This window comes from Bison bison, unplaced genomic scaffold, assembly GCF_000754665.1.
Source record: "Bison bison bison isolate TAMUID 2011002044 unplaced genomic scaffold, Bison_UMD1.0 scf7180017864334, whole genome shotgun sequence".
Lineage (NCBI taxonomy): Eukaryota > Metazoa > Chordata > Mammalia > Artiodactyla > Bovidae > Bison > Bison bison.
The window spans coordinates 629802-642212 of NW_011494906.1; the positions used below are offsets into that span (position 1 = coordinate 629802).

At 52.2% G+C, this 12411-nt stretch overlaps 1 protein-coding gene across 2 annotated transcripts; it reads left to right on the forward strand.

Annotated features, from left to right (window-relative positions):
* The first annotated feature begins 669 nt into the window (after positions 1-669).
* On the forward strand, positions 670-8693 carry SLC22A6 (solute carrier family 22 (organic anion transporter), member 6). 2 transcript variants are annotated; one of them, XM_010853966.1, is made up of 10 exons: positions 670-1339; positions 1643-1746; positions 1971-2125; positions 3795-3963; positions 4389-4512; positions 4647-4762; positions 6011-6225; positions 6337-6445; positions 8033-8114; positions 8422-8693. In XM_010853966.1, the coding sequence occupies exons 1-10, from the start codon at positions 971-973 to the stop codon at positions 8674-8676; spliced, it is 1698 nt and encodes a 565-aa protein (XP_010852268.1). In that variant the 5' UTR covers positions 670-970; the 3' UTR covers positions 8677-8693. The 2 variants fall into 2 exon arrangements, with proteins under 2 accessions (XP_010852268.1, XP_010852269.1); XM_010853967.1 differs by having other exon boundaries at positions 671-1339; positions 7911-8114.
* The last annotated feature ends 3718 nt before the right edge of the window (positions 8694-12411 follow it).

The following is a 12411-nucleotide window of genomic DNA, read 5'->3' on the forward strand; positions in this document are numbered from 1 at the left end:
GTGGGGCAACTAAGCCCATATGCCACAACTATTGAGCCCATGCATCACAACTAGAGAGTCTATGTGCCACAACTAAGACTCGACATACCCAAATAAATAAATAATTTTTTAAGTTACTAAAAAAAATTATGTAAGCTGTCCCCAGAAGACCAAAGGCCAGGGTTGCCAATTTTAGCAAGTAAGAATACAAGATGTCCAGTTAAATTTGAATTTCAGATCAAGGAATACCTTTCTAGTATAAGTACAGCCCATGTAATGTTAGGGACATACTTATACAAAAGAAAAAAAAAAATATTTGCTGATCTAAAATCCAAATTAACTGGGCATCCTGTATTTTCTCTGGCAACTTCTCCCAAAAATGGTCCATTTGGATCCTTCCCACTAAAAAGGACAGAAGCCCCACAAGAGGCCAACACATTTCCCAGAATCCAGTCTTCCTACTAAAAGGAAGACAAAAAGGTCCCACCGTATCCCCTCTTGCCCCCAGATGCTCAGGTGGGTCCTCCCAGGACATCCACTCCCACCACCGCCACTTCAGTCCACCCTCTCCTGCCCTTTATACCCACTTGGAGAAATTCCATTGATACCAGGATACCCAGAGGGTTAATCCTTCTGATACCAAGTCACACTTTAACTCATTCCCTCCAGGCCAAGGATTAAATACTGCCCGTGTAGGGGTCAGGGCTACAGCAGACCCTGAAAGTGGAGCGACACCTCCCCCACCAAGTGAGGAGAGGCCGCAAAAGAAAGGGAGGGACAAAACTAGGAGAGAGAAGGAAGGAGGGGCCGCCTGGCCGGGTTGCTGTCCCCCCACAGAGCCAGCTCAGATTCAGTTCCAGGAGCGACTTGGCTGCAGAAGCAACAGCGTTCCGTCTCCTCCAGTGCAGGGCAGCAGGCGGAGGGCCACAGAGACGGCGGGCCTGGGACCGGACGTCCTTAGCCCCCAGCCAACTTGGCCAGGCCTGGCCCCATGGCCTTCAATGACCTCCTGCTGCAGTTGGGGGGCGTCGGCCGCTTCCAGAAGATCCAGGTCACCCTGGTGATCCTCCCTTTGATCCTGTTGGCCTCCCACAACACCCTGCAGAACTTCACCGCCGCCATCCCCACCCACCACTGCCGCCCACCTGCCGACACCAACCTCAGCGAGGACGGGGACCTGGAGGCCTGGCTGCCCCGGGATGGGCAGGGGCGGCCCGAGTCCTGCCTCCTCTTCACCTCCCCCCAGCGGGGACCGCCCTTTCCCAATGGCACAGAGACCAACGGCACAGGGGCCACAGAGCCCTGTCCCCACGGCTGGATCTACGACAACAGCACCTTCCCTTCCACCATCGTCACTGAGGTGAGGAGCCCTGGGCCCCTAGCTTCTTCTCCCAACCCCTGTGTCCCCATCTTATCATCCCCTCCACCACACACACACACTCACACACACAGTCTCAATGGAGAAAGGGTTCCAGATGGGGGCCTTTGTAGAAAAGGGAACGTGGAGTTGCAGGGTCAAGAAAAGAGTCTCGGCTTCCGGGACCAAACAGAAGTGTTGAGGAAGGGGGTGTTCCGGCCTCAGAGACCCAGCTGGAAGGAGGGTAGGGGGCTTCCCTGAAGCCCAGGCTCACCTTGGCCTGACCTTTGCTCCCTCTCCCCACAGTGGGACCTCGTGTGCTCTCACAGGGCCTTACGCCAGCTGGCTCAGTCCTTATACATGATGGGAGTGCTTCTTGGAGCCATGACATTCGGGTGCCTAGCAGACAGGTCAGTCCTGGGCAGGGCCAAGGAGCCAGGCTGGGACTGGGGACTCCTTGGCTGAATTCGGGAGGGCCACGGTGGGTGGTTGGCACGCCTAACTGGGGCTGGACTGAGGATATACAGCATCAGCCTCATGATACGTCACGGTCCCAGGCCAGCGCCTCTCCCAGTTTGGCCTGGCCCTTGCTGGTCCTCAAAACCCCTGCTGCAGGCCTCCCCTCCCCTGACAGGCTGGGCCGCCAGAAGGTGCTGATCTTCAACTACCTGCAGACAGCTGTGTCGGGAACCTGTGCCGCCTTCGCTCCCAACTTCCCCGCCTACTGCGCCTTCCGGTTCCTCTCGGGCATGTCAACAGCTGGCGTTGTCCTCAACTGCATGACACTGAGTGAGGGGCCTGGGAGGGCAGGGCAGGCCCCCACCCTCGCCCTCCAACCACCCAGCCCCACAGCCCCCTTCCAGCCTCCTCTCCCAGCCCACCCTTCTGGCACTCAGCCTGTTCTGCCCTTGCAGCCAACATACAGCCTTCGTCCTGGAGCTCACACTATCCTGACCTCTTCTTTAGATACTCAACTACAAACTCCATTGTTAGGGCCAGGCAGTTCCCATAAATGACTGAGGAGCTGAGAGGCATTAGAGAGCGTGAAGACTGTCTCCAAAAGAGAGACACACCCATCCAGAGGGGTTGCTGCCACTCAGCTGCTCCAGACAAGAAGCATCGGGGCTATCAGATCTGCCCCTGCCCCTCTTTTATTACTGTCAAATATCCCAACTGTTTAACATTTGCAATTAATTCTCATATTTTAATATAAGCCAAGCCAGCATTATGTGGACCAAACACATTTATGGACGGAGCATGGCCTGTCCCTGACTCATCAACATGCATCCTCAGATGGGTCACCCCCCTGGCTCTGTTTCTCAGATGGAGAACCTGAGGCTAGGGGGAAGGGACAGGATTCCCCCAAGGTCATTCCTCAAGCCCAAAAGAGAATCTAAGGATTTGAGATTCTCTGGACTAAAGTAGGGCTTCCCAGGTGGCCAGGCCAGTGTCAGTGAAAGTCGCTCAGTCGTGTCCAACTCTTTGTGACCCCACTGACTATACAGTTCATGGAATTCTTCAGGCCAGAATACTGGAGTGGGTAGCCTTTCCCTTCTCCAGGGTATCTTCCTAACCCATGGATTGAACCCAGGTCTCCTGCATTGTAGGCGGATTCTTTACCAGCTAAGCCACAAGGGAAGCCCAAGAATACTGAAGTGGGTAGCCCATCCCTTCTCCAGTGGATCTCTCCAATCCAGGAATCGAACCAGGGTCTCCTGCATTGCAGGTAGATTCTTTACCAACTGAGATATCAGGGAAGCCCCTTCCCAGGTGGTGCTAGTGGTAAAGAACCCACCTGCCAGTGCAGGTAGATGTAAGAGACACAGGTTTGATCCCTGGGTTGGGAAGATCCCCTGGAGGAGGGCACAACAACCCACTCCAGTATTCTTGCCTGGAGAATCCCATGGTCAGGGGAGCCTGGTAGGCTGCAGTCCATAGGGTCACATATAGTCGGACACAACTGAAGCCCACAAGGAATGAAGCTGGACCTCTTCAGACCTCAGCAGAAAGGTGCTCCCATTCCCACCTCAACTCTCCGGGATGGCAGAAAGTCTCTGTCTCCTCTGAGCTGCTCTGGTCACTGAGGCTGAAATCCAGCCCAGGCTAAGAAGGACCAGAGGAGTGACTGCTGTTGAGGATGGACTGAGTAGTCAGAGGTGCTCCGAAGGGAAATAGGACCCTGGCCAGGACAGTAGGTTGGAGAGGAGCAAAAACACACAGCAAGGAAGTGGAGGAGCAACTCCTGGGGATTCCAAACTTACCTCCCCATCCCTACCTCCACCACAAGCCTCTCCCCCAGTCCCCCTTCCATGGCCCCCAACCTCATCTGATGTATCTCCCACTGAGCTCTGGGACAAACCAAGGTTTGGACAGATAGTGGGAGTCTCAGCGGGCCCCAGGGGTCTCCACCACGTGGCACCCAGTAAGTTGCACCACTCTGTTCTAACCCTCTTTCCAGATGTAGAGTGGATGCCCATCCACACACGGGCCTACGTGGGCACCCTGACCGGCTATGTCTACAGCCTGGGCCAGTTTCTCCTGGCTGGTATGGCCTATGCTGTGCCCCACTGGCGTTACCTACAGCTATTGGTCTCTGCGCCCTTTTTTGCCTTCTTCATCTACTCCTGGTACGTAGGGCCCAGACAGATGTGAGGGGATGAGACTTCCCCAGATTTTGCTGTACACTCCACCTGCAGAGTCCAAGAAGGTCAAACCCAGGCCAGGGATTCAGTGTAACTGATGGGGAAACTGAGGCTGTGGGTGGAAGGACTTGCCCAAAGGTATCCAATTCTCCAGCCTCCTCAGCTCTCCAGCTTGTCTGCCCTGCTCCCTTTACCCAGCACCCAAGAACCAAGACCCCATGTTGAGGAATAAGTCATTACCAAGCTGAACACCGTTTTGTGGTCCTAGAGAGAGGGCTCTGGTATAGTCCTGGGCTCCCAGCCTTGGAGGAAATCCCACTGCAGCCCTCTGGAAAGCCCACGCCCTACCTCCAGCCCACATGACTTGGAACTGCAGCCACGCCAACACCTACACTCACTCCTGCCCCCAGGTTCTTCATCGAGTCGGCCCGCTGGTACGCTTCCTCCGGGAGGCTGGACCTCACCCTGAGAAACCTGCAGAGAGTGGCCTGGATCAATGGGAAGCAGGAAGAGGGAGCCAATCTAAGTATGGAGGTAAGCCCCCGAGATCTCCTGCAACATCCCACCCATTAGTAAACCCAGGACTCAGAGGGCTTCTTTGAGTAAGGGGCTAGGCTGGGAGGAGCTCCTGGGGGAGTCCAAGCCCTGAGCCCCATCCATCCCGGCAGGCGCTCCAGGCCAGTCTGAAGAAGGAGCTGACCACAGGCAAGAGCCAGGCCTCAGCCCTGGAGCTGCTACGCTGCCCTGCCCTTCGCCGCCTCTTCCTCTGCCTCTCCATGCTGTGGTAGGCCCAGACAGACAGACTGATGGACAGACAGACAGACCAAGAGACAAGAGGCTGGTTGGGGAAGGAGTGGACCACAGTGGGTAGAAGAAGGCAGACAAGAGGGAGGAAGTCAACAGACCAGCTGTGAGAGGCATAAAGAGTCTTAAGGAATCAAACAACCTCCAGCCTCAATTTGCCTCTGGTCCCCAACTGGGCATCAATCTCTCCATATTCTTCTCCTTTTATCAGCTCTGTTCCAATATGGAGACACCTCATCAAGATTGATGGCCCCCAGAGTCTGCAGAATTATATCACGAAGGCTGGCTTGCAAAACTTCTGGAGCATTTACTAGCCTTGTGGTGTCTGCCAGAAACACTGGCACAACAATAAGATGCCCAAAGCTCATCTCTGAAAGCAGATTCTGGCCAAGGTTGATACCAATGAAAAATCTTCCTTTCACATTGCAACATTCCCTGTTACCCTTCTTACATGCCACCATCCTAACCCCATCGTCTAGCAATCCCATGACAATTAAGAGAAACATGGTCAGAAGGAACAAGCCTGCCACTGAATTCTTTGTTTCCAATTTGGAGTTTGCTCCAGGTTGGGGTTCTGTCCAATAACCTGAGCTTTATTTTCTGGGCTCTTGGCATCTTAAGAAACACAATACCCATCCCAGGACTACAGACAGGTCGTGGAAAACTCTGGCCTCTCCCAACACCTTTCCCCTAAAGATATTGCTTTGATATCCAAGATGAAATAAAGACTAAAACTATATAAATCCTACCTGGCAACTAAGTGAAAATTCCCTAATACACTAGAGACACAGATTAAGAAATCTGGGGGATTAGAGGACTTTGTTGTTGTTCAGTCTCTCGGTCGTGTCTGACTCTTTGCAACCCCATGAACATCAGCATGCCAGGCTTCCCTGTCCTTCATTATCTCCCAGAGTTTGCTCAAACTCATGCCCACCGAGTCAGTAATGCCATCCAACCATCTCATCCTCTGTTGTCCCCTCCTCCTCCTGCCCTCAGTCTTTCCCAGCATCAGGGTCTTTTCCAATGAGTCAGCTCTTCGCATCAGGTGGACAAAGTATTAGAGGACTACCCCAATATCTAAAGTGCATGTTAAATGTCAGAAGAAATATTAGCCAAGGTAGACTGCAGATTCTTAAGCAAGGTACCCTGTGCAGCTCACCCATTTGGGATGAGCACCCCCTCCTTAAGCTTCCTAACAAACTCCATACCCCTCATCCCTCCCCACTAGGTTTGCCACTAGCTTTGCCTACTACGGGCTGGTCATGGACCTTCAGGGTTTTGGGGTCAGCATCTACCTAATCCAGGTGATCTTTGGTGCTGTGGACCTGCCTGCCAAGCTTGTGAGCTTCCTTGTCATCAACAATGTGGGCCGCCGGCCTGCCCAGATGGCCTCACTGCTGCTGGCAGGCATCTGCATCCTCATCAATGGGGTGGTACCCAAGGGTGAGCACCCATGAGCACCTTGGTCCCTCGTCCTTGGCCACATCCCCAGACGTGACCCAACTTCTCAACCCCCTCTCCCAAGATCCCGCTGACCTCCTCCTTTTTCTCTAGATAAGTCCATTGTCCGAACCTCTCTTGCTGTGCTGGGGAAGGGCTGTCTGGCTTCCTCCTTCAACTGCATCTTCTTGTACACTGGGGAGGTGTACCCCACAATGATCCGGTGAGTGGGAGCTTAATGGGAGGAACTTTGGGGCAAAACATTCCCCCTGCATACAGGTCAGACCCCAGGGCACATGTCAAAGGGGGCCACCAACTGGGACAGGGTGGGGAGCCAAGAAGACACATCTCAGAGGCAATTAACTGAAGTCCCCCCAGATCTCCAAGGCACAAGTTAGAAGATCTAAATGCCATTAAAAGATCTAATCTGCCACCAAATCGAAATGCCATCTTTAAACCAAATGGTATGTCTGAAACAGAAGACCACAACCATGAAAAGGAGTTTTCTAGCACAAGAGCCACACTTAATAGCGGTTGTTCTGGTAGTTGTACAGATAAATACAGCACTACTTTTTTGAGTGCCAGGGTTGGGAGGAGGGGATAGTTTTGCATTAAGACACAAGAAACATGTCTGTTTGAAGAGTGGGATGCAAAACAACAACAAATACAGAATGGGATGCAAAATTCACATGAGATATCAAAGAAATGCCAAGCTTCCCTAGGCAACTTGGAATGAGAACCCTGAGAGGTCATGGTTATTGTCCTATACCCTCAAGGGATTTCAGCTGAAAGAACAATAGTATAAAGGCACTGTCAAACTTTTTACAAATATCAACTCCTTTGGCCCTCATAACAATCTTATGAGGTGGGTACTATGATAATTCTCATTTTCCACATAAGAAAACTGAGCCACGGAGAGGTTAAGTGACTTGTCCCAGGTCACACAGCTTCTAAGTCAGGAAGCTTGGATTCAAATCCAAGCAGTTTATCTCCCTATTATCAACGTTTTTAACCTCTGCTCTCATAGAGAATGTTCTTAACATATTAATATGAAGATTCCAGGTCCCTTCACCCTAGGAATTCTAATCCAACAGGTCTGTGTGGGGCTGATGTTGTTTAGTCACTAAGTCACATCCAACTCTTGCAACCCCATGGACTGTAGCCAAACAGGCTCTTCTGTCCATGGGATTTCCCAGGCAAGAATACTGCAGTGGGTTACCATTCCTTTCTCCAGGGGCTCTTCCTGATCCAGGGACTGAACTCATGTTTCCTGAATTGCAGGTGTATTCTTTACCACTGAGCCACTGGGGAAGCCCGCCTCCTCTGACTGGGGTTAGGGCAACTGAAAATCAAGTCCCCCAGCTGATCTGAGAACAACTGACCCAGCTCAGCTAATTTGACACCGAGGTTCAGGGAGGAAAAGAAACTTGTCCAAGGTCACATAGCAAGTTAAGGGCAAAGGCAAAAATCAATATCCTGATTCTCTGGCCAGAACTCTTCCCAACTTATTCTTTTTATTATTATCTCCAAAATAAATGCCAAATTGGTTAGCTGATAAAATGGGGAACAGAGCAGGTACCAGGGAGTCTCCTGGGGCTGGGCCTGAGCTGCCCTGACCCCAAATTCAGCTGGGACCTCAGCATTTGTGCCAGAACACTAATCAACACCCAACCCCCTGGATCCCACAGGCAGACGGGCTTGGGAATGGGCAGCACCCTAGCGCGAGTGGGCAGCATTGTGAGCCCGCTGGTGAGCATGACCGCCGAGCTCTACCCCTCCGTGCCTCTCTTTATCTACGGTGCTGTCCCAGTGGCTGCCAGCGCTGCCATTGCCCTCCTGCCGGAGACCCTGGGCCAGCCACTGCCAGACACAGTGCAAGACGTGGAAAACAGGTGGGCCCCCATCCAGTGAAAAGCAGGAACTCGCCCCGAGTCATACATCCAGGCTGGGGTAGCACTGAGACTCAAACCTAGGCCTCCTCTTCCCAGTGGAGGGGTGGGGGTCCTTGTCCCTGTGTCCCCTCGCCCCTCCCCAATCAGCTGAAAGTCTCCTGGGGTCCCTCCTGGCTCTGGAGAGTGGTAGCTGTTTGGGGCAGAGAGCTGGTAGCTGGGCACAGCTGCCTGGAGAGCCCCGTGGAAGACCCCAGCTGGTCTGGAGGCTTCTACCCAGGACACCACTCTCCTGTCCCCACCACCACAGGAGGAGAGGGAAAACGAGGAAGCAGCAAGAGGAGCTGCAGAAGCAGATGGTCCCGCTCCAGGCTTCGGCACAAGTGAAGAACTGACTCTGGGCACTGAAAGGGAGCCTTACAGGGCCCTAAAGGAAGAGAGGGTCCTACAGGCAGCTCACATGAGAAGGGGGAGGGGGATTCGTGGCCCAAGAGTTGGGGCTGTGGTTCAGGGAAGCAGCCTCTCAGCTCTCCCCCGCTCCCTTAATACGAAGACCACATATTAAAAGGTTTCTTCGCAGCATCTCCCTTTGTCTCTCTTCTCTCAAACGAAACAGCCACTCCACTTCAGCGGACACCGTCCAGTCCCCGCCCTCAGCCCCCAGGATTTGACAAACCATTCCAGACAACTGGCGAAGGATCTTTTACCTCTGCTCCCTCCCCTGTCCCTCCTTTGCCCCGTCTTCCCTCCTTCCTTTTCTAACCTAAGTATTTTCTGAGTTTTAAATCCTTTACACCCCTGCCCTGTCTGGCTGGAAATTGACAAGCCTCGAAAATGAAAGCAGCCAATCAGAGGCTTTATTTCAGGCTCCGCCCCCTCTGTGAACGCTCCTGGGAACCTCTGGCAACAAAAGGAGGAGAAAAACACCGAACAGCTGTGAACTCAGGACGCTGGTCCCTGCCCCTCTGGATTCCAGCAGGGTCCGGACTCAAAACCAGTTTGCCACTTCCAGCTCTGCAGCTGGACATTCAGCCCGCTGGCTACCCTAATCCTCCGGCACGGCATTTCCTGGGCTTTCTTGGCCGCTCTCCCGCCTGCTGGCCCTGGGCTGGTGGAGAGGAGGGAGGAGAGGAAGGGGAGGGTGAAACCCAGCCAGAGAGCCAGAGCTGAGTGCTAATTTGGTGTCAAGCACTGTTCTAAGTACTTTGCATGTATTAACGCAGTCAGTTCTCCCAGTAACTTTCTAGAGAGACGCGCAATTATCGTCCTGCATTTTACCTAATGCGACTTCATTGGAAAAGACCCTGATGCTGGGAAAGACTGAGGGCAAGAAGAGAAGGGGGTGACAGAGGATGAAATGGTTGGATGGTATCACAACTCAATGGACAGGAGTTTGAGCAAACTCCAGGAGATAGTGAAGGACCGGGAAGCCCTGCGTGCTGCAGTCCCTAGGGTCACCAAGAGTCAGACACGACTTAGCGACTGAACAACAAAAAAATTTTACAGATAAGGAAGTCAAGGCACTGGAGTGGTTAAGCAACTTGCCCAGATTCACACAGCTTTTAAACTGCAGACTCAGGGTTAGAAGCAGCCCATCCGGAAAGTGTGTGCTTGGACCCACCCCCTCTCCCCTACCCACCCCTTCCCCTCCCAACTGCCTGGGCTGTGAGGTACTGAGACTTTGGCCTCTTCCACCCCTTGAGGCTGTGCTTCTCCTTTTCCCTCCTGGGCTGGAAAAACACAGAGAAAGGTAAAAGAGGAGTGATGAGATCACAGGGTAGGAACCACCTACCTACCTGTGAGGGATAAAGGGAATTTAGGGATCACAGTCAGAAAAAGAGGGATATCCAATCACCTGCCTCAGCCAGGGAGCTCCCTTCAGGGAAGCTGGGAGTTGGGGCAGAGGTGAGCGCTGGCGTGGGGAGGCCATGGGAAAAGATACACCTGTTAATGCCCAAAGGTGGCAGGAAGGAGGGACCAGCAGTGCCCTCTGGTACATGTACTTGCTTAGTCATGCTTGCTTGCTGGCACACTGCCCCTGACACTTTCCCCTGCGGCCAACCCAGCCCCCTAGACCCTTGTCCCCTGGGGAAGGTCCACACTCTCAAGTCATAGGCATTGCCTTCCAGGTGGGGTCAGAGAGTTCTTGCTGTGTCAGGGCAACCTGGACAGGGGACTTGGCTTGGAGTTCTCCTGAAAAAGCCACAAAGCCCTGGGAGAGCTCATGGCAGCTCAGCCAGCCAGATGACAGCATGGGCAGAGCCCGAGCGCAGCTGAAATCACCATAACCCACCCCCCATCCTGGAACACCTGCAGCCTTGACGTTCCCCAGTGGTGTGGACATTCCCCATGGTTGTTGTTTAGTTACTAAGTCATGTCCGACTCTTTTGCAACCCCATGGACTGTAGCCCGCCAGGCTCCTCTGTCCATGGGGTTTCCCAGGCAAGAATACTACTAGAGTGGGTTACCATTCTCCGTGCTCCTCAAGAATTTCTTGACCATCACAGGATCCAGTAGATGCCAGTGTCAGCAGCCCCAGCCCTGCTGCTATTTCTCAGGCAGTGTTGCCCTCTTGAGGGATGAGGGGCACCTAGGATGGCATACTCTGCCTCTGCATATCTAGGGGTCTTGGGACCAATGACTTTCCCTACCCTTGCCTCAACACCCTACTAGCAAGTCTGACAAGCTCTGACTCCCGTGGGTCTGTCAGCTCTCTTCTTAGGTCATTTGATATCTACGTCTGCCTCAATGAGAGGCAGTCCCTGGCCCACCCCAGCCGCATACATCCCCAACTGGGAAAGTCCTGGTGCTGATTTAGACAGCTTACACCATCTGCACAGACTCCTTATCCCCAGCTTCTAGCCTGAGACTTCCTGCACTCACCCCATTCAGTTCAGTTCAGTTCAGTTGCTCAGTTGTGCCCAACTCTTTGCGACCCCATGAATCGCAGCACGCCAGGCCTCCCTGTCCATCACCAACTCCCAGAGTTCACTCAGACTCATGTCCATCGAGTCGGTAATGACATCCAGCCATCTCATCCTCTGTCGTCCCCTTCTCCTCCTGCCCCCAATCCCTCCCAGCATCAGGGTCTTTTCCAATGAGTCACCTCTTCACATGAGGTGGCCAAAGTACTGGAGTTTCAGCTTTAGCATCATTCCTTCCAATGAACACCCAGGACTGATCTCCTTTAGAATGGACTGGTTGGATCTCCTTGCAGTCCAAGGGACTCTCAAGAGTCTTCTCCAACACCACAGTTCAAAAGCATCAATTCTTCTGCACTCAGCTTTCTTCACAGTCCAACTCTCACATCCATACATGATCACTGGAAAAACCATAGCCTTGACTAGATGGACCTTTGTTGGCAAAGTAATGTCTCTGCTTTTCAATATGCTATCTAGGTTAGTCATAACTTTCCTTCCAAGGAGTAAGCGTCTTTTAATTTCATGGCTGCAATCAACATCTGCAGTAATTTTGGAGCCCAGAAAAATAAAGTCTGACCCTGTTTCCACTGTTTCCCCATCTATTTCCCATGAAGTGATGGGACCAGATACCATGATCTTAGTTTTCTGAATGTTGAGCTTTAAGCCAACTTTTTCACTCTCCTCTTTCACTTTCATCAAGAGGCTTTTTAGTTCCTCTTCACCTTCTGCCATAAGGGTGGTGTCATCTGCATATCTGAGGTTATTGATATTTCTCCTGGCAATCTTGATGCCAGCTTGTGCTTCTTCCAGCCCAGTATTTCTCATGATGTACTCTACATATAAATTAAATAAGCAGGGTGACAATATACAGCCTTGACGAACTCCTTTTCCCATTTGGAACCAGTCTGTTGTTCCATGTCCAGTTCTAACTGTGGCTTCCTGATCTGCATATAAGGTTTCTCAAGAGGCAGATCAGGTGGTCTGGTATTCCCATCTCTTTCAGAATTTTCCACAGTTTATTGTGATCCACACAGTCAAAGGCTTTGGCATAGTCAATAAAGCAGAAATAGATGCTTTTCTGGAACTCTCTTGCTTTTTTGATGATCCAGCAGATGTTGGCAATTTGATCTCTGGTTCCTCTGCCTTTTCTAAAACCAGCTTGAACATCTGGAAGTTCACTGTTCACGTATTGCTGAAGCCTGGCTTGGAGAATTTTTAGCATTACTTTACTAGCATGTGAGATGAGTGCAATTGTGTGGTAGTTTGAGCATTCTTTGGCATTGCCTTTCTTTGGGATTGGAATGAAAACTGACCTTCTCCAGTCCTGTGGCCACTGCTGAGTTTTCCAAATTTGCTGGCATATTGAGTGCAGCACTTTT